This window comes from Alosa alosa, chromosome 10, assembly GCF_017589495.1.
Source record: "Alosa alosa isolate M-15738 ecotype Scorff River chromosome 10, AALO_Geno_1.1, whole genome shotgun sequence".
Classification (NCBI taxonomy): domain Eukaryota; kingdom Metazoa; phylum Chordata; class Actinopteri; order Clupeiformes; family Clupeidae; genus Alosa; species Alosa alosa.
This window is the reverse complement of record NC_063198.1, coordinates 24596486-24620202: the sequence shown is the minus strand read 5'-3', so window position 1 is coordinate 24620202 and position 23717 is coordinate 24596486. Positions and strand designations below refer to the sequence as shown.

The window sequence follows — 23717 nt, the reverse complement described above, 5'->3', positions numbered from 1 at the left end:
ACATGAGGGGCCTTAAATGGACCAAGAAAGTCATACATGAGCCCACTCATCCAATCTTCAGAAATTCTTCAGTCTGTTGAAGTCTGACAAACGGTACCGGAGTGTGCCTGTCAGGACCTCCAGGCTAATGGACAGCCTATTCTCACAGGCAGTGAGATTAGTCAATGGACAACAGCCACTACCACTCTCACCAGTGCCATCTGGAGCAGAGCAATCCTCATGCTTGTGATTGACTTTATTTTTTATACAATATACATTTATTACTTTAGTATTTATGTCTTTATCCCCTAATCCCATGTAGTGGAGCGTGCAAAATAAGAATTTTGTTGTGCTGTAATGAATGGATGACAACAAAGTATAAGGTTAGAATAAAATAAATATTCAGGCATCTTGCCATATCAAAAGTGGACATCTCTGTAGAATGACCCGGCACACAGATTGGCACACCAGTGGTGGAGGAGAGGAGGGGCCTGGCTATGCCCTAAGAAGTTCAGTGGAGGCATCTGAACCTGCGTCAGACTCTGATGAAGGAAAACAGAAGAGAATATTTACAATAACAAACCAAAGCATAATGAACAACGGAACTGTGACAGAGTACCATCACTTCAGTTGAGTATGCGCTCTGACTGTCATACCAACGAGCCTGGCTCTTTGGTGTTGCGGTCAAGCTGTAGGTTTAGTGCCCCGGAGACTCGGGTTCAAGACCAGGTAGGGTCACTGCTCTCTCCCTTCGCTACATATGGTGTCAGAAGTGGGATGGCTTGCCGTGAGGTCATCAGAAGCTTGCCCAGTGTGTGAGCCGTATGAGGGACCCCCAAGATGGGTTGACCCCGTGTGAGGGATGAAGCATGTGTGTGGGGCACCCTGGTATGGGAAAAGTACGGCTGGTGGTTGCACGAGGGACGCCAGTGTGCATGAAGTGCATGGGCAAGCTTCCCGAAGGGGAGGGCAGTGTGACGGAATACCATCACTACGGTTGAGTATGCGCTCTGACTGCCATACCAATGAGCCTGGCTCTTTGCCGTTGTGGTGAAGCTGCAGGTTTAGTGCCCCGGAGACTCGGGTTCAAGACCGGGTGTGGTCACTGCTCTCTCCCTTCGCTACAGGAACGCAGACATAAGGCATTTTAGATAATTGCACCATGACAAAGGCAACTGACCTTTCTTTTTAATCATTACAACAAAGCCTGCAATCACAGTCACTCCAAGAAGAACAGCTGCAATAACACACCCAATAATGATGGCTGAAATACCTCCTGCAGGAATAAATTAATCAAATATAAATGTGTGTGTGCATGTGCAGGGGGTGGGGTATAGAACAATTCTAAGGGCCCAGCACCGACAGGGGCCCCCAGGGACCACTTACTGGTGGTTATATGTTTATAATCTGAGGGGCCCAAAATGTGTGTGGCTGGGTAGCTCATAAGTGGCTAGTTAGCTCACCTGGTAGCAACACTAACATCTGCTCTATAGTGCGGATGGTCACCAGTTCGAATCCCAGGCGAAGTGATCCTGGTATGAGCCCTTGGGCAAGGCCCTTACACCTACTAACACCACCTACCTCATTACCAATATGAGAGATAGAAGCACAAAAGTCATCCCGACTCAGATGACTCCTGGTGTAACAAGATCCGTGTCAGGTGCTGAGGGCCCAGGGCTGAGAACTAGTAGCTGTCTATCACAGCTGGAGATCAATGAGATAATTCAATGAGATAATTCAAAGCTACGGCAAGGGGGAGCCAGGACGACAGGTCAGGGGGGATATCACCAACCCCAAATGGGGGAACATAATGTGAATGAATTCAAAAATCTCTTTATTTTAAGCCAACAATCACAATTTAATCATCATTCCATCCATTCCATCCATTCCATCCATCCGTAATCTCTGTATGGTCCGAAAAAAAATCTTATAAAACATCCATTCCATCTGGAAAGAAGATAATTAGAGTGAGTTAATTAAAAGTTAATTACACAATGTGGACTCTATATCACACTCTGTGAGAAGGTTAAAACAAATATTATAATTACAAAATACAAACACATAACCACAAAATACAAACACACACATACATAACCTTAGAGATTGCATATTGTTTTCTGATTAATTTTCATTTTGGTTAGTAACTGATATAATAGTTTTTGTTTGCCTTCTCATCAAATGAATAACTAACAAGACAAATAAATAACAAGATAATTCCATGCGGTTGTATTTGTGCTGTTGCAATGTCTATAGTCGTGTATGATTGCAACTACCTTTGTGTTTCCTTGTATCTATGTCTGTGTTCTCCACCTTTTCAACAAACTATTACCTTAAGCTTGAGCCCAAGTTCACTGATCATTACAGTGGTGTCAGAAGTGAGATAGAGGTGAACTTGCTGCAAAGTTCCACCGAGAGACTGTAAGGGGTGTTGAGAATCTGGCCAGGGAGCAACGAAATGGCGAGTGAGCCACCAGACGTGATGAAGCTGGTGGTGCGGTTCCACATCCTTCCGGTGATCTAGCCAGCAGTCTGGAGTGTGGCAGCGAAGAGAGGTTGGCATTAGTCAATGCGGGGTATTCAGGAGAGGCCGACAGTGATGGAGGCACGACACGTGGCCCTTTGCCACGACCAATCAGCTGGACGTGCAACGATTCTCTAAAGTGGGCGGCAGGGCGTGATACCTGTCGTCCCTGGACCCCATGTAAGAGACTTTGAGTGTGACGTTGTCCAGGGCCTGTTCGTGGGTGAGCACCTGTTCCTGTGTGTGAGTGCGCCTGTTCTGGTTGGCCGGTGGTCGGCACAAACCAGCATCGAAGGGAAAAAAAAGGTTCTGTGTTTTAACAGTTTGATAGCAGTTGACCAACACAAGGGTCGGGGCCCGTCAACACCGCAGTGGAGAATGGTGGTGCCCAGGTGACAGCAGATGACAGCTTTACAAGAGGGCAGCATGAGGAGGGACTTCAGCGAGTACTGCCGACCGCCTGAAGATCGGCATGCTAGGGGCAGGTGGCAACGGCCACAAAGTTGTCACAGCAGCCAGAGGGGCTGCCGACCGTCCAGGGGTCCAGTGTGTCCGGGGGTCCGACTGCACTGGAGCTGTTGTTTTTATTGTTTCAGGTGGCGCAGCTGCACTGTTAGGAGACAACTGGGGAGCTCCAGTGCTTTGTGCCAGTCGGTGGGGTTAGCGGCGGAGTGTGCAACGCCTCTGCCGGAGCAACTTCAAGACTGAAGTTCTGAGAGTCAGAGCTTGGGGCAGGTGGCAACGGCCACAAAGCAACGCCTCTGCCGGAGCAACTTCAAGACTGAAGTCCTGAGAGTCAGAGCTTGGGGCAGGCAGCAACAGCCACAAAGCAACGCCTCTGCCGGAGCAACTTCAAGACTGAAGTCCTGAGAGTCAGAGCTTGGGGCAGGTGGCAACGGCCACAAAGCTGTCACAGCCTGCCGGGAGCGGGCCGCCAATAGCCTGGGGATCCTAGGTCTGCTGAGAAGCTCCTGATGTATGGACTCCTCGTTTTGCTGCCAGAAGTATTGCTGGTCACTGAGGCCGAGGTAACGGGACTTTGACACCGATGTGGCCACAAGCGGCATTTGCAGAGCTGAGCTATCAATAGCTCGAGGGGGCTATGTATCGCCGGTGGGTTCAGTGACGCTAGGTTCCCAGAATGCTGTGCAGTTGTATTTGTGTCTTATTAGTCGTCTATTAAGTAGCATTTATGTGTTTATCATGTCATGTATTGGTCAGCGTGTGTAGTCTCTGGTTGTACTTCATGAATTATCCTGGTGTTAGTGTGTGTGATTACCCTTGTTGTGTGTTCCATGTATGATTGCAGCTACCCTGTATCAATGTCTGTGTCCTCCACCTTTTCAATAAACCATTACCTTAAGCTTGAGCCCGAGTTTGCTGATCGTTACAATATGATAACTGAGTTATCTAGATGAGTGGGCAAATTTGTTAAGGACACACAGGTTTATAACTGCAAGAAGTACTCACGCTCTGCCTTCTTGTAGCCTGTAAAGTACAAAAGAATTTGTATTAAGTTGATGCATCATCAAGGGTGAAAAGTTTTACCTTAAAACAATGACATGCATGAAAGAAGTTACACTCACCTTTCTTCTTCATCATGACAGCCCCAACAATTGCACCAATTATGACAATTATGACACAGCCAATAATGATGCCAAGGGTATTGCCTACAGGAAAAAAGTTTCTGTTTAGTGGAATCTTCTCATTACTTGTGTGCCCTGTTATCTGACCAAAACTGGCAGCAGTATCACAAAATCACATTAAAGAATAGAAATTTCAATCAAGGTATAGAGTAAAATACAGGGATATCACTAAAACCTTTGCAAATTTCAATATACTAACATTCCTTGTACTTGGCCTTTAGAATCATTAAAGGAAAATTCTGTTTTTTAGCACTTTAAGGCCCTTTTCTGGTTTGTTTTGGATGAACTAGAGTGGTGGACACCGAAATTTTGACGACTGGTCCTGTCTCGACTTTTCTGACTCGTTTTGAATAGCCTTTTCACCTCTCAGGGTGGCTGGCAATGGGCATACTGTAGTTGGCTACTCAAACATGTCCTAAAACAACCCTTAACGTTTGTTTTTCAAAACTGTGCAACTCACCGAGTGGTTAGTGGTGCCTACTACAGTAAAAAAACGGAATTTTCCTTTAATATTCACTATACATTGAGTATATAAACAGTTAAGATCAGCAAAAGCAAAATAGTGATGGGTTTGGTTCATTAAAAATCAGATAGTGTTACAGCAGTTATTCACATTGTATTTTAGGCTTTGAGAGGTTTTACTAATACCAAACTAATGTAATAAGGCAGTTGTCCATATCCAAATTGTGTGTCTTACCATCTTCCACAATCAGGGTCTTGACGATAGTCTCTCCACTCTCGTGTGCCACCTCACAGGTGTAATGGCCCTTCTTCCTCTCCTCAGGTGACACAGTGAGCTCAGCTCTCTTCTGGAAGGTTCCATCTTCATTAGGCAGCGTCTCCCCCACATCCACATCATCCTGCATCTCTTCTCCATTTCTCTTCCAGGTGATCATCACTCCATCAGGGTAGAAACCTGTAGCATGGCACACCACTGAGGAGTCCTTCTGGGAAAGAAAGACCTCTGGAGGGACTGAAAACAAACCATTTCATTTAATTTCATTTCATTTCATTTCATTTCATTCAGCCTCCTATAAAAACTGCTTGAGTGTCGTCTGTGCTGCTGTACCTTTCCTCTCCAGAGTGCTGCTCCCATATTGAACATATGTTTTCAGCCAATCAATACACACCCGGCCAAAATAATCATTCCTTTTCTCTAAATACATTTTGTCACTGTCCCACTTTGTTTTGCTTAGGATCGCCTGTGACACTGGCGCGATCCAACGTTTGGTCTTCAGGTCTAGTGAGAGGAAGTCATTTCCATCATAACCAAACTGTTCATAGCCATCAGTGGCTGTAGTTTCATCATCCCACTCACAGCCATACTTCTTCTGCAAAACATGCACTCCTAAGTGACACAGAGGAACAAGACAAATTAAAAGTGTACCATGACAACAGATCATCTATTCTGTTAACTGCCTGACTTTCAATCTATTTATTGGTGTAACCTTGAGTGTACAATCTTGTAAACTTTATGTTTTTGAAGTCAGCTGTGCAAGACTGAAATAAGCGCAGTGGCACTGTGGCAGCACAATGTTTTAGGGAAAATGGTATAATTGAGTGGTATTATTGTTTCCAGCAGGTACCCAAAAATGCTGCCACACAAAAAAAAGTAAAAATGACTGGGGCATCTTCTATGCTAATTTAGTCAGACTCGTCAGTCATGCTGGCTACAGCTGGATACTTCTCCACAAGACAGATTTTTACCTTGACTAGAAATATTGTGATGTTTTTCTATCACCAGATCTTGTGGCATGAGAACTCATCTATATATTTGTGTTGTTTCACATTTCTATACTGTTAATACTGGTATGTCTGGGACATTTGATATTCTAAATGACAGTCAGTTTCCATTCCATTTTCTCATATTCCCTCTACATACCCAAACTACTTCAAACATTCTGTTCATAGTTTTCAGATGTTCATTCACCTGATCCACAATCATGCTTACACAATGATGATTTTTAAAGCATTTTTATCCCAAAGTAGCCTGATAGTAGTTTAAAGTAACGTCAGTAAAGCACAGACATTGGTTTTAAATCAAGAAATCCACAGATGAAAATGATATTACTAGAACAAATTCAATTTCCTTTGTGGTCTGCAGGTTACTTTTGAAACCACTGGACCAGCATTTAACCAGTTGACATTGACCAGTCTGGGATTCCTAGTCCCTTCTTTATTGCAAATGATGCCAGCTGGTAGTATTACATGTTTTTCCCAACCATGTCAGTATTAAAGAAACAATGTATTTGTCCATGATGTACATGATGCATGATGTATAAATGTATATGTTTTTTTCTGTTTTTCTCAATTCTTCAATATTTGTTAGTGTTACTTGATATACTTAATTTAGCTCTACCACTGCTGCCATTGTTGTTACAATGAAAGAAATAAAGTTTCACAGTCATCACACACTAACCCAGCCCCACTGGTTGGTGATTGGTCTGCCCTAAAATGTGTCTGAGTGAACCTTAATGCAAACAGGGTTCCAGATAACTGAGCTGAGAAGAACATTTCAGGGGAGCCAGGCAAGTGGAATGTTAATCTTGAGTAAAATCCTTGCTGTACATGGGAGATAACAGGTAACAAATGTTACTTTTCCCGTGTTACTTTTTCAAATAAGTTCTCCCATGTAATAACAGTATTATGTTACTGAGTGACTTGTACTAGTAGGTAAAGCTCTTATTACACACTGTTTTAGTTTGAAAGAGGGACTGAACCTACCTTCAATATGATTAAAGCGTCCCTTTAAAATCTCAATGTTTGCCTTGAAGATCTGATGATGCCCCATACCCACGGAAGTCTCTGATTCCCAGTATTCCTGATTCATTTTCATCCAACTCTGCTTTGGCATGCCCTTCCTTAAGATGCTGTCATAGTAACTGATGTCCACACCATCCACCATCCCAACACTTATAAACTCTGGAAAGCTTGAGATTCCTGATGTAGCTGTGTAGAAGTACTGCAGGGTATGGACCTCTGAAAAACACAGATGAATGAAACAGAACACTGTAAATCAGGTGAAACTACAAGATGATGGACAGGATCTAACCAGAATGTCTGAGCCCCTGTTACAGAATGTGTGAGAGAGAAGTGTTTGCCTGTTAACATACAACTGGTTGATGCAGTAGCTTAAACAACTGTATTCAATGTTTCATTTCTATAGCATGTTTTCATATGCATCTGTAACGGTGCAGTAGCCCGTTACCAGTGTTACACATCAGACTACAAGCTATCGCTACAAACAAACACACCGACACCGTTTCTCACACAGGCCTTTATTTTGTTTGTACCGCACGAACGTGAGCATGGAGCTATATCACGGTGTTATACGGTAACTGGCTTTCATGTTAACTGGCTGGACTGTTTTGCCTCTGGAGTTAACGTAACCGCCCCCTTCTCTTGCAGGTGTGTTCAGCTGATGATTTAGCCTCCGATACCTGGCCGCAGATTCGTCTGTTTAACTAAAGTTCAAATAGACATGTTTGTGATGCTCCACTTTGTTGTTTAACAAAGCTTTACAAACACGATGTGTGTCAGGTTGTCTGTAGTAGGCTAGGCTACATGTAAATTTCGACCATGAATATGCCACCAAATAAATAAAACTAAATAAACTCCACGTGGGTCTCGAACCACTACTAAATTAAACTGCTTGCATGATAACCTCACATTTACCTGCTTGCGCCACTAACCAAGCTAACACAACCTAGAGAAATTGGCCATAGGCCTACTTATTTACTAGGCCTACAAGTAAAATAGGTCATCTAGTATGTTATTGTTTCCTGTATTCTGCTGCATTCTCGGTAGCTTAGAAATCTAGACACTCCTAGCGGCAGCAAATTACATTTGCTTCCAGGGCTAGTCTAGCAACCTCCGCTGGCTTGTGAGCTCGAAAAATTAAACTTCTATCAGGCCAATCAAATCGCCTATAGAGTCGTTAGGGGGCATAACATAATGATTGATGGCAGAGTTGCAACGGTTTGGCTTGAATTCCCTGCTACTTGAAAAACAAAGAAGATGGATATTGCTGTTGGCCAACAGTGTGACGCTGAAAGTTGCTTGTTTTGAGATGGCAAAAGTTTGAACTACCCAACTAGCCTCGCTGGTGGGAAAACGATGGGACTCAGTGCTGTCCTATTAAGCTGCAGAGGGAATTTGAAAGACAACCGATTATCCCACCGGACTGAGCACTGCTTAACGGAGTGCCCAGACCCTACATTTTAATGTGGGTCTGGCTCGGCCAGGCTAGCATTTTGGGGATGGCCAATACATCTGGCCAATAAATTCAATCAGATTCATAGCCTACATCCTGATGTGTTGATATTGAGGCAATGATTCCATGCAAAGGCTTGGGCTTCAGGGCCCCCTGACACCTTGGGCCCCTGGGTTTGGGGCCCCGAAGGCCTGTGCAGTATTCATCCCTGGGACCAGGGTCCCAGAGTTAAATGAACATTGTTATCAATGGATCTAGCCTCCTACTAGGACCATGGGCGTCAGAGGCATTGTAAAAGTGGGTGGGACATTTCAGAGGGTGGGTATGGGGGTCCTCCCCCAGAAAATTTTTTTTTGGACTAGATGCAATTTCCTGAATTCTGGTACATTTTAACAGGTTATTTAGATACTTCTATATAACAAAATAAAGCCAGCCTACTAAAATTAATAAAAAGTAAATCATGCATAATTTAAAAAATAACTCAATATATAGGCTACTCGGCTACGCAATAAGGTTTCCATTATAGCACCGTGGACCTTCAATGAACGCATGAAAGGTTTGTTTGAAATCCCAACACTCTTTCAACTACATATATAATAGTGATCATCAAATACCTCCCCAGATTTCAGTGCCCATCAGTCCCAACATTTAACAATATAATCAAACAGTCCAAAAGTAAATTACATATCAAACTAAACCTAAAATGTCATGCTTTTGAAGGCCTACCAGTATGTCGCCCAAGAAACTGTGTCAAAAAAAAAAACCTGCATAAGAAATAAAGGGCTGTCTCAAATACAATCCTGCCCCTAAAGGCCTGTACTTTGTCTTAAGACCCCGCCATAATTTGAGGATTTACAGTATCTAAGTAGAAAAACTGGCTTCAGATATCCAACAGAGTGAATACGAGATTGTGCTGTCAACAACAGTCGCTGTGGTTAGTGATGTGATGCTGTTAATGGGGAGTTTTACATAGCCTAGTGTAAACCTATAGGTTATTATTTATTTGGCGCACCTATAAGGCTTTTTACCTTATCAAAAGTGAGGGGGATTAACTGATCTCTTCAACACTGTGGGGATTTGGCGCTTGTCACTGTGTGTGTGACAGAAGAGGAATGGGAGAATGCGTAACAAAAAAAAAGTTTATGAGCCGCATTTACGCCGCTAAATGGGGGAGAATCCAATGAAAATGACAATGAAGACTAAACAGATGCTGAAAACAGCATTGGTATTTCAAGACGGCAAAAGTGGGGGTCCAAACTAACAATTTTAAAAAAAGTTGGTGGGTGTTTTGTCAGAATTTAAGAAATGTTTGTATATTTTAACTTTTAAATGCATCAATCAGGTGCACTTTCAAAATAAATTCAGAGGTCAGACTCGCTTATTTTTATGGAAATATTTGTGCTGTAGCCTAAGCTATTTTGCAGTTCAGAATTATAACCATGCATTCACAGGTGGAATAGTTATGGTGATATTGCAATAAGTTCACAACCACAAAAACATATGCTACATTTCACAGTTCAGAAATGTTAAAAAAAAATGTGTGTACATTTCAGCACTCCATGAAATTATGCAGAAGTGGTCACCTGTGTTATTCAGCTAGTTCATTTAAGATAATATATTGGTCTTTGTAATGGCCATAGCCTATAGCCTACATGCTATTCCTTTTTCAGGATGTACCCATATCTGCATGATGTGAATGTTTGCATATGGCTTATGTCAGTCAGGCTTTATATCAATATTTGTGTCTCGTTATTTGATTTTCTTCATATTTTTGCATTAATGTCACTAGGAAGCATGCCAATATAAATATATTCATTTAAGTGGGATTGACTGGAACCTGACAATATACAACATGATAGTGGGATAATCTATGGCTGAGCAATTTACAAAAATGTATGTAGGCCTACTGACAAATAGTTTACATTAGAATACACTATAATTTCGCCCCAATGAGGCAATGTAGAAATGTGTTGCAATTTCAAAACCGGATTACTCAAGAACCACTTATTGCACAGAGGCATGCTTTATATCCTCAGATTCGGGTATGGTTTGCTGTTTATTATGAGTGATATTTGGTTTGCCACGGTTGTGTGAAGGGTTAGTGAGATATTAAACCGAGAGTAATGGGTGTGCACTGTGTGCAAAATGCAAATATGATTAGCTAAATTGCACGCCGGTTCAATTATAATTTTCTCGCGAACCATTTATCACAGCAACTTGGCACTAATATCATTGGAGAGCTTAGATTCCGCCGATGTGTGATATCATATGTATAGGTTTAGTTGAGTTGAATCTCATCTGCCAGGTATTTGACCTACCAGGTTGACACTTCAGCTGAAAAAATACCTCAATAATACTCAAAGCATAGCACTACCTGAAACGCCTCCTGGGATGGCTTCTGAAGTAGCCTAGCATCGCGAAAAAGAGAGAAAATTTAGAAAATTCCACAGACAGGGGTGCTCTTGAACCCTCTCCCCGCCTCTGAAAGCATAACGCTGGCTCAACAGGTAGATCTGTAGATAGGCTAAACTCATTTTTCAGGCATCTGACCGACCGGGTTGACACTTCAGCGTGAGAAATCGGGTGTATGCGTGAGTGTGTGAAACTAATCAAATGTGTGTCTCACGCCAATGCGTGAGAGTTGGCAGCTATGTATTGTGTTTGTAGCAGGTTAACACAGTGGATCATGGTAACTGGCTACTGTGTTATCTTGCTGCATTGCCCAAGTCATTTAGACCTTCAAAGTATAGCCTAGGCTTAATTACGTTTCTCTGACTGCTGGTCAGGCTGCCCGCGGCCACCTAGTCTATCTTCAGCCTAAATTGAGGAAGCATTGTTGGTCTAAAAATGTATAAATTTAAAAAACTGTGAATGGCGAGGATTGAACCCGTAAGCTAGACTAAAAAGAGCCTCATCAACGCATCAACCTATTGCGCCACATACATTTTATCATTGGTGAGAAATACATTATTAAAATATATATAAATCCAACACACCTCAAACCTATGTTAACATGTCAAAACACGAACGTAAATAGCCTAGGCCTACGTGTATCTTGTGATATTTGATATTAGATCTCTTTTGTGATATGTAAATGTAACAGAGTTGAAAATAACCTCACTTACATAAAGTAAATTCTTTCAAAATTATGATATTACATTGTTATTGTAATCTCTATTTTTATATACATTGGTTTTTATATGTTTAAAATGTTTTCATATGTCGTACCCATTCACATGAGTTTAAAACATGAGACATTGCGACTGCAATTGTATTTTCATTTCTACTTTGCATTTCAATATTTTGAGCATTTTATTTCCCTGCATCCAGTCAGAACTAGTCTGCTGGAGGTAAGCTGTGCAGAGAGTGCTCCGTGAATCATTTTGTGTTTTAATATAAAATAACATGTTTGTCTTCCACACTGGTTCAAATACGTATATACATAAGTTGTATTAATAGATAATTTCTGCAAGTAATGCTAGTGTTGTCTAAGATGGTATTTAATCAAGCTATTGTGGGCTACGTCTTTTTGGCGGCAGCCACGTTATGTTAGCTAGCTTTATGAAGAAAACACTTGCAATTTCTTGATTTCCTTTTACGTTTATACTGTAGATTTGGGTATGCAGTCGTCATCGTCTAATCTCAGTGGATTCTTTGTTTTATTTGTGAATGCAGGTACGTGTTATACTGTTAATGAATCAATGCTTGTTGTGAATTCAATGGAAAAAAACTATACGATCACAACGTGTGAAACGTGTGCCAACTCTGCATGTTGTTTCTTCTGCATGATTTTATGTTTGTTTAAACTGAATTGAACAAGCTATGCATTATTTTATCTATGTTCAGGAATAGCATAGACAATGCTAGCAGTCAGAACTAGTCTGCTGGAGATTTGGGTATGCAGTCGTCATCGTCTAATCTCAGTGGATTCTTTGTTTTATTTGTGAATGCAGAGAAATAAAAACAGTGAGAAGAGTTCGTGTGGAGTCATACATTATCATCACAATTAACACCTGCACTAGAGAGGGTTGTTACATAAAATTTTGTGTAAAATGAAGACACATTAGACTTCTCCTGCACATTGTGCGTTTCAATGCGTGTTTCACGTTCGTTGTGATATGCATCAGGTTAATATGCAGATTATAGTTCTAGTTTTGTCATTCGAGTTCGAATCTTTATTTATTTTATTTATTTGCTGGCATTCATAATAAGACACTTCACGTAGAGGCGGCCTGGCAGCAATCAGTGAAACGTTTGTAAACTTAACCATGATAGGCTACTTTGAAGGCTTAAGTAAACAGCTTGGGCAACATGGCAAGATAACAGTAGCCAGTCACCATAATCCGCTGTGTTAACCTGCTAAACACAATAACATGGTTGACCTAATTTACTAGTAGGCCTAGTACATATTACCAATTTCACTGGGAAGTGTCAACCGGTTAGTGGCGCAAGCAGGTTGTTGTCAGGTTATCATAAAAGCAGTTTAATTTAGTAGTGGTTCGAGACCCACGTGGAGTTTATTTGGTTTTATTTATTTGGTGGCATATTCATGGTCCAGCGCATGAAGCCTACTACAGACAACCTGACACTTCCAACGCCGACACATCATGTTGTAAAGCTTTATTAAACAACAAAGTGGAGCATCACAAACATGTCTATTTGAACTTCAGTTAAATAGACGAATCTGCGGCCAGGTATCGGAGGCTAAATCATCAGCTGAACACATCTGCAAAAGAAGGGGGCGGTTACGTTAACTCCAGAGGCAAAGTGAACAGTCCAGCCAGTTAACATGAAAGCCAGTTACCGTATAACACCGGAAGCAACCGCATCTGCAACACAAACACAAAAGCACCTTCGTCAATAAACTACTTGAACTTCAGGAGTGGCCAACTGAAGGTTTAGTGCTATGGACAATAAGCTTATAAACATGGCGAACAATAAACGAACTAGCATGGAACAAAGAGCAGGGCTTACCGCTTACGTTGGTCTGTTTACTTCCTGGTTTGCGTTCATCAGAAGACCCGAGTGAACGTCATAGGCGTGAATGGGGCATTGTGTGGGAAGAGGGGTGTTTGTGTAGTTAACAGGATATGTATGTTTATTGTGTTTGTAAAGGTGGTGGTGTTAATGTCTGGTAACCGGATAATGTATTATATTTCATTAGAGTATTTAAATATATTTTTGTATCGGTTCTAGGCTGTTAGACGATGATTGATTTTGGGACAATGATTTGGTTCTGGCCAGGGGCTAGAAGACCTGTGGCAGACCAGACAGCAGGTAGAGTTGGTTAAGGTGAGAAAAGAGAGCACCTGTGTATGACCAGAGAAAAGAGATTTTCACATTTAGCTATATTTAAAGTGCTATATTATTGAAGCCATTTTGCTTGGGAAAAGTTTAGTTTTAGTTAAAAGTATAAATTAGTTTGATTGATTATTTTGTTTTGGAGTTTTTTTCTTTGTTTTCTCTTTTTCCTCTGAGATGACCATATCCCTGTTTGGGAAGGGAAATAAACAGCTTTTGGAACATCAGCATCGCCTCACTGCTCTGCTTTTCTAGGCCGTAAGGCCAGCCAGGCAACAGCATCATAGTACTGGTATGATGTTCAGGTTAATATTGAGAGGGGACTCATATTAACCTTAAGTAACCTTAGGCAAAGTCCTTTTAGGCAAGTCCCTCCACTCGGCGGCCATATACCAACGTTTTATGGGCACTCATCGGGCACAGTCTTTGGGTCGAACTGCGTGTGCGCAAGGCTTCACGACACCAATCTTGCTCCAGCGGCGAGATCACAACACATGATTGGCACGATGTCTTCACAACACACCATATGATTGGCTCAATGTATTCACATGTCAACGTTTTGCCGAGGAAGGGGTGGGATATGTGTAGACAACGGCCATATTGGCGTGACAAACTAGCCCCATGCATTTCTATGGAGTATTTTTTGAGTGCTGTGTCTCCTCATTAGAAAGTCTCTGCCTTAGGTAGGCCAGATTTTTTCTAATGACACAAGGGCAATATTATTTATTTATTTTACTACTAAAACTAATTTGACTCAATACATGGATACACACAAATTGCAGATTTATTATTTGAAATAATTAAAGAAGGACTAGACACCTGACAAAACTATGAAAAATTGCATTGATGCCCCATGAAATTACTGTAATACCCAATAGCCGCAGACCAACTATCGAGCCAGTACGAGCCAAGGCTACTGTATATACTGTATATTTGAGCCTACATTTGGTAATGGCCTGGCTTCAAGTACAGAGATTCCAAACACGTTTCTTTCCCCATAATCAGGCTGACAGACCCTTTGCTTTGTCCTAAATCCCGCCCACAATGCTAACGTCACATCTACATTAAGGGAGGGAAATCGCCTAAAAAGTTGCTTGTCGCCATTTGCAAATAAAGCATCTTTCACAAGGTAGACATAGACTTTCTATTCCTATAATTACCATGGTGTTTATAAGTTAATTCAGCAACTCACTTAACAGCGGCCTGATGATGTGTGCTATGAAAATCGTGATTAGCATATTTATACTTTGAATTTCGACTTCACAGAGTAATAACATCATCTCCAGGGTCTTAAAGGAGAATTCCAGCCATTTTTCACATAGATCTGTTTCTTGAGGTCATCAAGTACTGTCGGTACAAAAACAGTTGCTGCAGCCAACAGCTAGAGCAGCCAGGCAGCTACAGTGCTACACTCTGGGGGGATATTTATGATTATGTCCCCAGAGTCCCTAATATTGGCCCTAATATTAAGCAGAGCCTTACATCCGTGTGCTGATAATTTTATGGGACAATCACTAGCAACGCAGTCTGTGGTATAAAGTCAAAAGAACTGTTTTATTGGCAATGAATCCCCTTACCTGACTCAGTACCACCCTGACAGCGCCTCAAGCACCAGTAAGCACTTGTTGGCCTTAGGGTAAAGGTGAGGCCAAAAATTTGGGGCTATTAGCACAATTACACCCCCGAAATGATAATGGTGACAGGATTAGCCCTGACTCACCCCATTCATATGTCTTTGGCGCGACATGGGTAAACGCTAATGAAAATTTTCATAAAGCAGGGGAAAACTGCAATAAACACAAGCTGAACAGAGAGACATGTACATAAATTAATTTGTATACTTATATTCCATTTGTATTCTCTGAAGTTGTGGCCAGGTTCTGCCCTTGCATAACTTCATGTACAACTGAGTTAGTTGTTGACAACAAGTTTAGATCAGAAATGCTGACTAAAATATTAGATAATATTTTATTTTTCCAACTTCTTCCAAAAAAGAATATCTACAGTATTTGTGTTTTGTTGCCTATCATTTATTTAAAAATAAATAAATAAATATGTTGATGTTTTTTGCTCATGTTTGTGTATATAGTTGGTTAAAATGAAATGACAATACTTTAATCGTATTGCTTAGGTTGTGCTGAAAACAAGGATATATGATTATTCATTATTGCACATGCCTGAGAGACCTCTACAAAGTCATTAAAGCATACTGGTAGTAATGCAAAACACTGCAAAAAAGGTAAGGGAAGAGAAGGGAAAATAACAGAAAAGAATCACAGCTGCAAACTTCATGATGTGCTGGAGACTCCGTGGGCTAGTTGATGGTATTTTTATTATTCTCCCTGACCCATTGTAGGCTTTGTGCCCCTCAGCTTGTCCTTGTCTGGCTGTCTATGGTGTTCCTGTATGATCTCTAGATATTCTGATCTCTAAATATTTTCCTAACTTGGGTGAACAGGTTTGCCTAGGTTCACACTGGTAGGCATATCACCTGACCCAACCAAGATTGTGGGCGGTGCTCTGGACATTTTGAAAATAGACTGTGTGATTCAGGGAAGCAGCAGGACGGACTTGACTGAAAAAGCCCTGGACCATACGCAATAGCCTACCCTAAACCATCAGGAACGCCATATAGGCCTAGGCTGTCATTAGGCCTATGGTAAATGGGGGGTCTATCAATTGCACATACAAAGGCTACTACAATTTGGTCAGGTTGGTGCACAGTTCATCTCATACAACTTTTGAATTCAGCTTGAGGTGAGATTTGATAATGGAGAATGTGCACGCAGAGCATGAGCCGGAATTTTCTTTACACACCTACATTACACTGTCAATATAACAGTTAACTCACTCCAAGTAACTCACTCCATTTCCCACAATGCATTCTGGAAATGCCTTGTGGGAAATGTTAAATTACTTAGCTTATCTGTAACATTAGGGGGATTCGATTTCATGTAGCCGCCTGCAGCCGTCATAGGCTGACTGCCTAATGTGATTATTTCTGAGATTCTGATATGTTTTCAACCATGACGTATGCACAATTCCGGGTTGAAAACATATCAGAATCTCAGAAATAATCACATTAGGCAGTCAGCTCAAGGCAATTGGTTTGCATGCTTTTTAAAACTAAGGTTAACTAACAGGTTAAGTAAGGTTAACTAACTAACTTCAGCAATTCAAGTATAGTTTACTTTAATTAAATGATCATGTTTACTTTTCCACCTCGACATTAAATTACACTAATTTTAGGCAAGTAATCTCAAAAGACAAAATCAACAAAAGACAAAAACTGAGTTAAACTTACTAAACATTTTAAGTAGGGATATCTGTTAGATTTTACAGTGCAGTCTCTGACAGGTCTCTATACAGGCTGTGTGAATTAAGGTGTCAATACATCAGACAGAAAGCAAGTGCTCACAGAGCGTTGTGGCATTTTGAAATGCTACGTATATTTTTGTATGTGTTATGTGCATGTATAATCCGCAAACTACATTACAAAATATGACACACATGCATGTATGATATCTAAATATTTTTTCATACATGTCTGTGTGTCATATATAATTTGTAAAAGTAAACATGGAACTTCATGTAGGTCTACTGGATCTGGCCACACCAAACATTAACATCACAATTCATTGCTTCCATTATATAACTGTGCATGTTTTGAAAGTGCAATGTCTTTAAAGGGAGAAAATAGGATTATTTCTCACTGACTAGGCCTACAGTGTTCAAACTTGTTTGTTATCTTTTATTTAAAAAATGACAAATTTAGCAATTTGAATGTGTTTACCAGCTCAATCATTAATTCTTATAAAACATTAATATGACAAATTAGGCTCAAGTATACTTTATTTTCTTGTGGTTGAGCATCACTCACCTAAACTAAATTATACAGTGACAGTATTTGGTTAGCAGGGGGTGTTAGTCCTCGTTTTCGTTTTATATACAGGGTATGAAATGCATTTTCCTCAATTTTGTGGGCTACTTGTATTGTGTTACATATTAGTAACCTACTGTGTGAGCAGAGCCTAGAAACAAAGCAAGATAGGTGTAGGTGAACAACCCAGATTGCAGTGACGAACAGAAATAGGCAGTCAACTGTGCGCAACTGAAAGCAACAGGACAGCAACCTCTGCCTCACTCTGAGTGACTCATACTCTTTTCTTTTATCTCATTGGTCTTGGACTGACTAGGCCTACTTTCTGGAATGATGGAATGATGAAAACAGAGATAAAAAGAGATCCAATAATGTTTCTGTAGACCCTTTTGTATCTAATATGTTAACAAAAAGGAAACATTCATTTTGAACTTGACTTGTTCTCATTTCTGATTTGGAACTATATGCACATTTGTGCATATTTCAGTAGATAATGCATCATTTGCATATTTAAACATAACATTAAACAAAAAATGAACACAAAAGGTCTTTCCTCTTATAAGTGGATAAGTTTCATTGTGATATCTATTAGTTCCAGATTTGACCCTTGGCCTATAGTGTCTCAGGTTTTTGCAACAGAATGAAACAGCTGCTCATTTGAAAAGGTTTTCATGTCATTTTACTTGTGATGGTCTAACAAATGAAATGGCACCATTGAATATTTGCCACCTTGACTGTTACCGACATATGGACTATATTACTATGCAGCCATGTTATTTGTTGTTTTCTAGCTCAGCTCAGTGAGCTCTGCCCTGTGCACACCCCTGTAGCCAATAGCATTTCAAGTAGAACAGTAAGCATCACTAAATGGGAGGCAGACCGAGCCTCCAAAGGTTAGTAATCAAAACTGAAACCGTGTGCATTTGTGTGATAGTTCTGGTACTTTCAAGCTGTTTAGAGTCTCATTACATCTCTTCACCCCGCACATAATTAATTAATTCTTACAGAATTACAGTTTCTATGTTTTTTTAGCATGAACACTAATTTTTGTTATTATTGCTATTGTTGTTGTTAATACTATTATTTTATGCTTAGTTTTTTAACATCATTTTTAACTATTATTTTAACTAATAAATAAACTAATGTAGTTATTTAATAATGTATGTTGCTTTGGACAAAAGTGTCTGCTGAATAGGTAGCCTACCATAAAATATGCAAATATTAAAACTTGCCGGCAGTAGATAAGCGAAGTCAACTGAACAAAAATGCAAGGTTAACAACAAACCCATGTTTTAAATGTATGTATATATTTGATAGTCTCCCATATCATGTAGTAAAAATCAGTATCTGTGTGTGTTTGTGTCTAACAGGGACAGTTAGAGAGACAGAGAAAGAAAGAGAGAGGAGCAGAGGACATTAATGAGAGACCATTTATTAAATTAGGGCAGGGCCCGAATTATCTTTTTGTTTTTAAGGGGGTCTCTCTATCTCATAAAAAGTTGGCACACCCCGCGCATAGCCTAACAAGGCGATACAATTAAATAGCCTAGGCACGAGTGGCGCTTTTGCGCAGTAGCCTATATGCGCACGATAGGCCTAGACACACGCACACAATAGACAGAGATTTTTCATAGAAATTGATTCCTTTTAACTCATTTGAACCAGACCACCGTCTCAGATAGGCTATCCTCAGTGTCAAACACAATAATGCAGTATAACTTATACACGGGGAAAATGCACTAACTGGCAGAAAATAATAAAGCCATTGCAGCCAAACTATGTTCTAGTATTATAGGCTAATGTGCACATAGTAACAACACCTGGGCGTTCAGTCGTCTCGTGTGTTGAACCGTGGGAATAAATAGACGAACAATTTTGGAATTTGCACTGAGATGTTGTTGGTTAGCCATTGAATAGGCTATTCCGCCATCAGAGATTGCTAACAGGTGTTTCAAAATATCTGGGAACTTTCCGGAGCTCTGAATGACAGAGGATAGCTACAGATCAGTTCACAGAATCATTGAAGTAAGCTGCATTATGGGCCTTGGCATGGGTTATGGCTTTGTTAATCAACATAGAAGAGGTAAGGTGCAAGTTCAACAGCAAACAGGACTTTTTCGCACGTATCAACCCACGTAGGCTAGCCCAATGAACGCCTATGTAAATAGACAAAACATTCTCATCAAAGCAGGGTAACTTTTTCAGACTTGCGAGTGCTGTCAACTCGATCGTAGGCCTATGCGGTTTGCTCATATAGTCTAGTGGTGTGGTGGTGAAGTGTCATCATGCTGCGTTCAAGAGCGTTTGGTAGGTCTACGTCCCGTAGTAGCCTATATTTTAATGTAACGTGAGCGGTTGTTTAAGATTAAATTACAATGCCAGACACCTTCAGATATCAGAGACCCCCTCAGATTTTTGACTTTGTTGCTTTCATGGGAGCCAATCCTCACTCTATGGGAGCTCGGCTCCCACTGGCTCCCACGTAATTCGAGCACTGAATTAGGGTCACCTGCAGTAAATGTATAAGGACCTACTCTCTGGCTCACAACTTCTTACTTGAAGATCCCAAACTCTCTTCTCTTCTTGACTTCTTGTGAAGGCCCTTCTCTCTGTTTCTCTTTCTAGTCTTGTCTGTTGAATTGGATTGGCTGCAATGTCTGAATTATTAGTTCACTGGTATCATTTGATAATACAGCTATTTTAGGTCATTGTCATGAACATTACTGAATTTGAGCATAGTATAATGGTCGATATGGCATTAATTTAAAATCAATCCTCGAGTGTTAATTATTATCCCCTTCTTCCCAGTCATCTTCACATCAATGTATTAAGGGCCCCCCACTTATTGTGATATATGTGGGAAGGGGGGTTTGGGGGTCCTCCCCCAGAATTTTTTAAATGTGTTTGATGTGATTTCCTGTATTCTGGTGCATTTTGGGGATGGCCAATACTAAATTCAATCAGATTCATAGCCTACATCCTGATTTGTTGATATTGAGGCAATGATTCCATGCAAAGGCTTGGGCTTCAGGGCCCCCTGACCCCTTGGGCCCGGTAGGCCCGTGCAGTAATCCATCCCTGTTCCCAGTTCTATTTTTGTTTAGGTCACTTTGTTTCAGTCAGTCTCTGACAGGCTGTGATCTATACAGGCTGCGTGAATTACAGTTGTTCTCAGTTGCCTTTGTGCATTTCTCAGATCAGAATTGAAATTCTCAAAACTGTATGTTAAAACACCATATCATCTTATACCTTGTGCATCATTAAAGCAGTTTCTCCCTATCTTGAACAAATAACAATGCTTTAGTACATCCATACAACTGATTTTGTACAAATGTCTGCTGTTTTATTTTTTTTATTTCAATTGCTAATGTCATGTTGGTCAAAATGCTTCATACTGGTACCCTGCTGAATAGTCCTACCCCATTAAACAAATTGGCCTTATTCCATCGCTTGTGTCATTACATGCAAATGTTGAACTAGCTGTCATAACTAGTTGTCATAGTCTGTCTAGCATATATATGTGATCTGACAGACAGGAATGTCAGGATGTATAGAAAGTTGTACAGTGGTTTACAGCTCTGACCAAGGGTTGTTTTACTGTACTGTTAACTGAAATGGTCATTTTTCATTTCCACAATAACGTAATGTGTTTTCGTTATACTGTCACAGTGTCTGTCAACAGTAAACACTTTGAAACACACTCTCTTGCAATCGACCCCTCCACACACAATATTGTGTAACTTCCATGCAACATGGAAAATAGTGATGCCTTGCACATTGTTTATTAGAAAATACCTACAGAGTAAACTGTCATATTGACAACAAGACTAAACAGTTTGACTATCTTGACATAAACAATGGCGTCATGACTTTTTGCACTGATTGCACTGATTGTTTCATTGGCATAAATACTTGCTTTTGAGACAAAAACTAAGCATATTAAGCAAGATACATGCTTATGCAGGTAATCCACTATGTGGTGCAGTTTGCACTAATTGTTTTAAGAAATGCCCTAACTGTTGTGAAAATTTTAAAGATGAATCGAGAAATGTGGCAACGAGAAAAGCGTCTGAGAGAAATTGTAAGAAATTGTACGTATAGTTACATGCCTGTGGTCAGGCATTTTGGCCCTGAAAGGAAACATGTGTGCGCGCACAGTTCAGGACTACCATCTTTGTAACATGTTTGAGTTATGTTTGTGGTAAGATCCTCATAACTCAGTTCACAGAGCACTCTTACGGGCAGTACTATTGTACCTTGTAGTACTATTGCTGTCCTTAGTTGGGCAAAAGGGGACTCTGTGAATTAGTTGTACTGTCATTCTAACAGAATAGACAGATTGTGCATAGTCATGGTGTAACAGCTGGTTCTTTACAGTTCGAGAGTTACAGCTTTACCAGGTTTCTCTGAAACTGAGTGTTAACTATTTCGGTGTTACTACTCCATGAGGGGGACTATCGAGCCCTGTGGTCGGCCATTTTGGCCCTGAAAGGAAATAAATATATGTGTGCGTGCACAATTTGGAACTACTTCAATAATCTCCATAGAGTGCTGCTGTACACTGCGTTCTTGACTAGTATAATCATTCTATGTTGTTTTTTATGTTTTACAGTAATTATTACTTTTGAAACATTTTTAAATTATTTCCCTTTTATGCTTTTATGTACTATTATCTTGTGTGTTTTATGTTTTTTTCTTATTATTATTTTTTTCTTTACTTTTTAAACTGTTATTTGACTTTTGCCCTTCTGTGCTTTTATCAGGTATTCCTGTTTGAATGACCTATGTGTATGAAATGCGCTATATAAATAAAGTTGACTTGACTTGACTTTCATTATAAAACTATGTGTGCAAGTTTTAAAGTGCAATATCTTCAAGGGGACACTATAGGTTTAATTCTCATGGACTGACTACAGTGTGTAAACTTTTGTTTTTTATCTTTTATTTAAAAAATAACAGATATAGTCTGTTGTGATTTTTACCTAAAAGTATGACCTTTGAAAGAATGAATTTGTTTACTAGCTCAATCATTAATTCTTATAAAACATATGACAAATTAACACATTAAAATAAAAATGATTTCTGCTAATGTGGGTAAATAAGTGGATATGTTTCGTGGTGATATCTATTAGTTACACATTTGACCCTATGTCAGGTTCACTGAGAGATGATGAAACAGCTGCTCATTTGGAAAGGTTTTCATATGTTATTTTACTTATGATGGTCTAACAAATTAAATCGCACCATTGAAGTTTTGCCACCTTGACTGTTACTGACATATGGACTATATTATACACCCATAACAATGTTATGCCTGTTGTTTTCTAGCTCAGCTCAGTTAGCCCTTCCCTGGGACGGGAGACCGATAGCATTTCAAAGGTTAGTAATCACTAAATGGGAAACCGAGCTGCAAATTAGTAATCAAAACTAGTTCCGGTGCCTCATGTGATCAGGTTACTTTGTTTCAGTCTGTTCTTGACAAGGCTTACTATTATATTGTTGTTATTATTATTATTATTATGCTTATTTTTAACTTGTTTTTTTTTTAACTAATAGGCTGTAGTTTTTTGTATGTCGCTTTAGACAAAAGCATCTGCCAAATATGGAACATAGCCTACCATAAAATAAACAAATAAAGACTTACTGGCGGTGGAAAAGGGAAGACAGAACAAAACGGCAAGTAGAACACATCCCATGGTTTAACCAAAGATCCTTGATTACTAGCTCCGCTTTACCCTCTCTGGTTTAACTGCATGTAGACGCAGAAGCCCAAAATGCTTGTTCTGCCCGTATAGGACATAATGTAGGCCTACTATGGAGTGTCTTGCCGTCTGATCTTGTCTGTCAACTACCCATCTCTAACGAACATACGGAAATAGACAACAGCTATGTCTCGATGCGACCGTTGCGACCGCCCACATTCAACTGGGCCATTACACTTGATCTGCGCAAGTAACATTTTGTCGTGCTTGATTTATGCCTTACTTCAAATAGGCTAAATAAAATGTATTTGTATTTTATGGATGTATTTTATTGCCCCAGGCTGATAGGCTACAGTTTTCCTCAGTCGCTTTGGCGCATTTCTCTGATCAGATTTGAAATTCTCAAAACTGTCAAACTCCATCATCTCATCACTTTTGCACATCATTAAAGCAGTCTCTCCACATCTTAGACATC

The 23717-nt window shown here is 40.2% G+C and overlaps 1 protein-coding gene and 1 long non-coding RNA gene across 2 annotated transcripts; one reads left to right on the top strand and one right to left on the bottom strand.

The window, feature by feature from the left end:
- Positions 1–848: 848 nt before the first annotated feature.
- LOC125301789 (patr class I histocompatibility antigen, A-5 alpha chain-like) lies at positions 849–23368 on the bottom strand. The gene is made up of 5 exons (XM_048254529.1): positions 23185–23368; positions 6871–7125; positions 5216–5494; positions 4844–5119; positions 849–1264 (listed from the first exon to the last, which is right to left on the bottom strand). Exons 1-5 carry the CDS (start codon positions 23234–23236, stop codon positions 1101–1103), a joined length of 1026 nt encoding a protein of 341 aa, XP_048110486.1. The 5' UTR covers positions 23237–23368; the 3' UTR covers positions 849–1100.
- LOC125302129 lies at positions 11689–12851 on the top strand. The gene is made up of 3 exons (XR_007194849.1): positions 11689–11709; positions 11972–12034; positions 12313–12851. It is a non-coding gene; the product is annotated as an uncharacterized LOC125302129 (long non-coding RNA).
- Positions 23369–23717: the final 349 nt, after the last annotated feature.

Bases quoted from the DNA above. Each gene is read 5' to 3' on its own strand.
- LOC125301789 (XM_048254529.1), bottom strand. From the start codon at position 23,236: ATGGGATGTGTTCTACTTGCCGTTTTGTTCTGTCTTCCCTTTTCCACC. The intron at 7,126-23,184 runs GTAAGTCTTTAT...TGTGTTTTTCAG, and splicing joins TCTTCCCTTTTCCACCGCCA to AGGTCCATACCCTGCAGTAC. The intron at 5,120-5,215 runs GTACAGCAGCAC...GTTTGTTTTCAG, and splicing joins CAGCACTCTGGAGAGGAAAG to TCCCTCCAGAGGTCTTTCTT.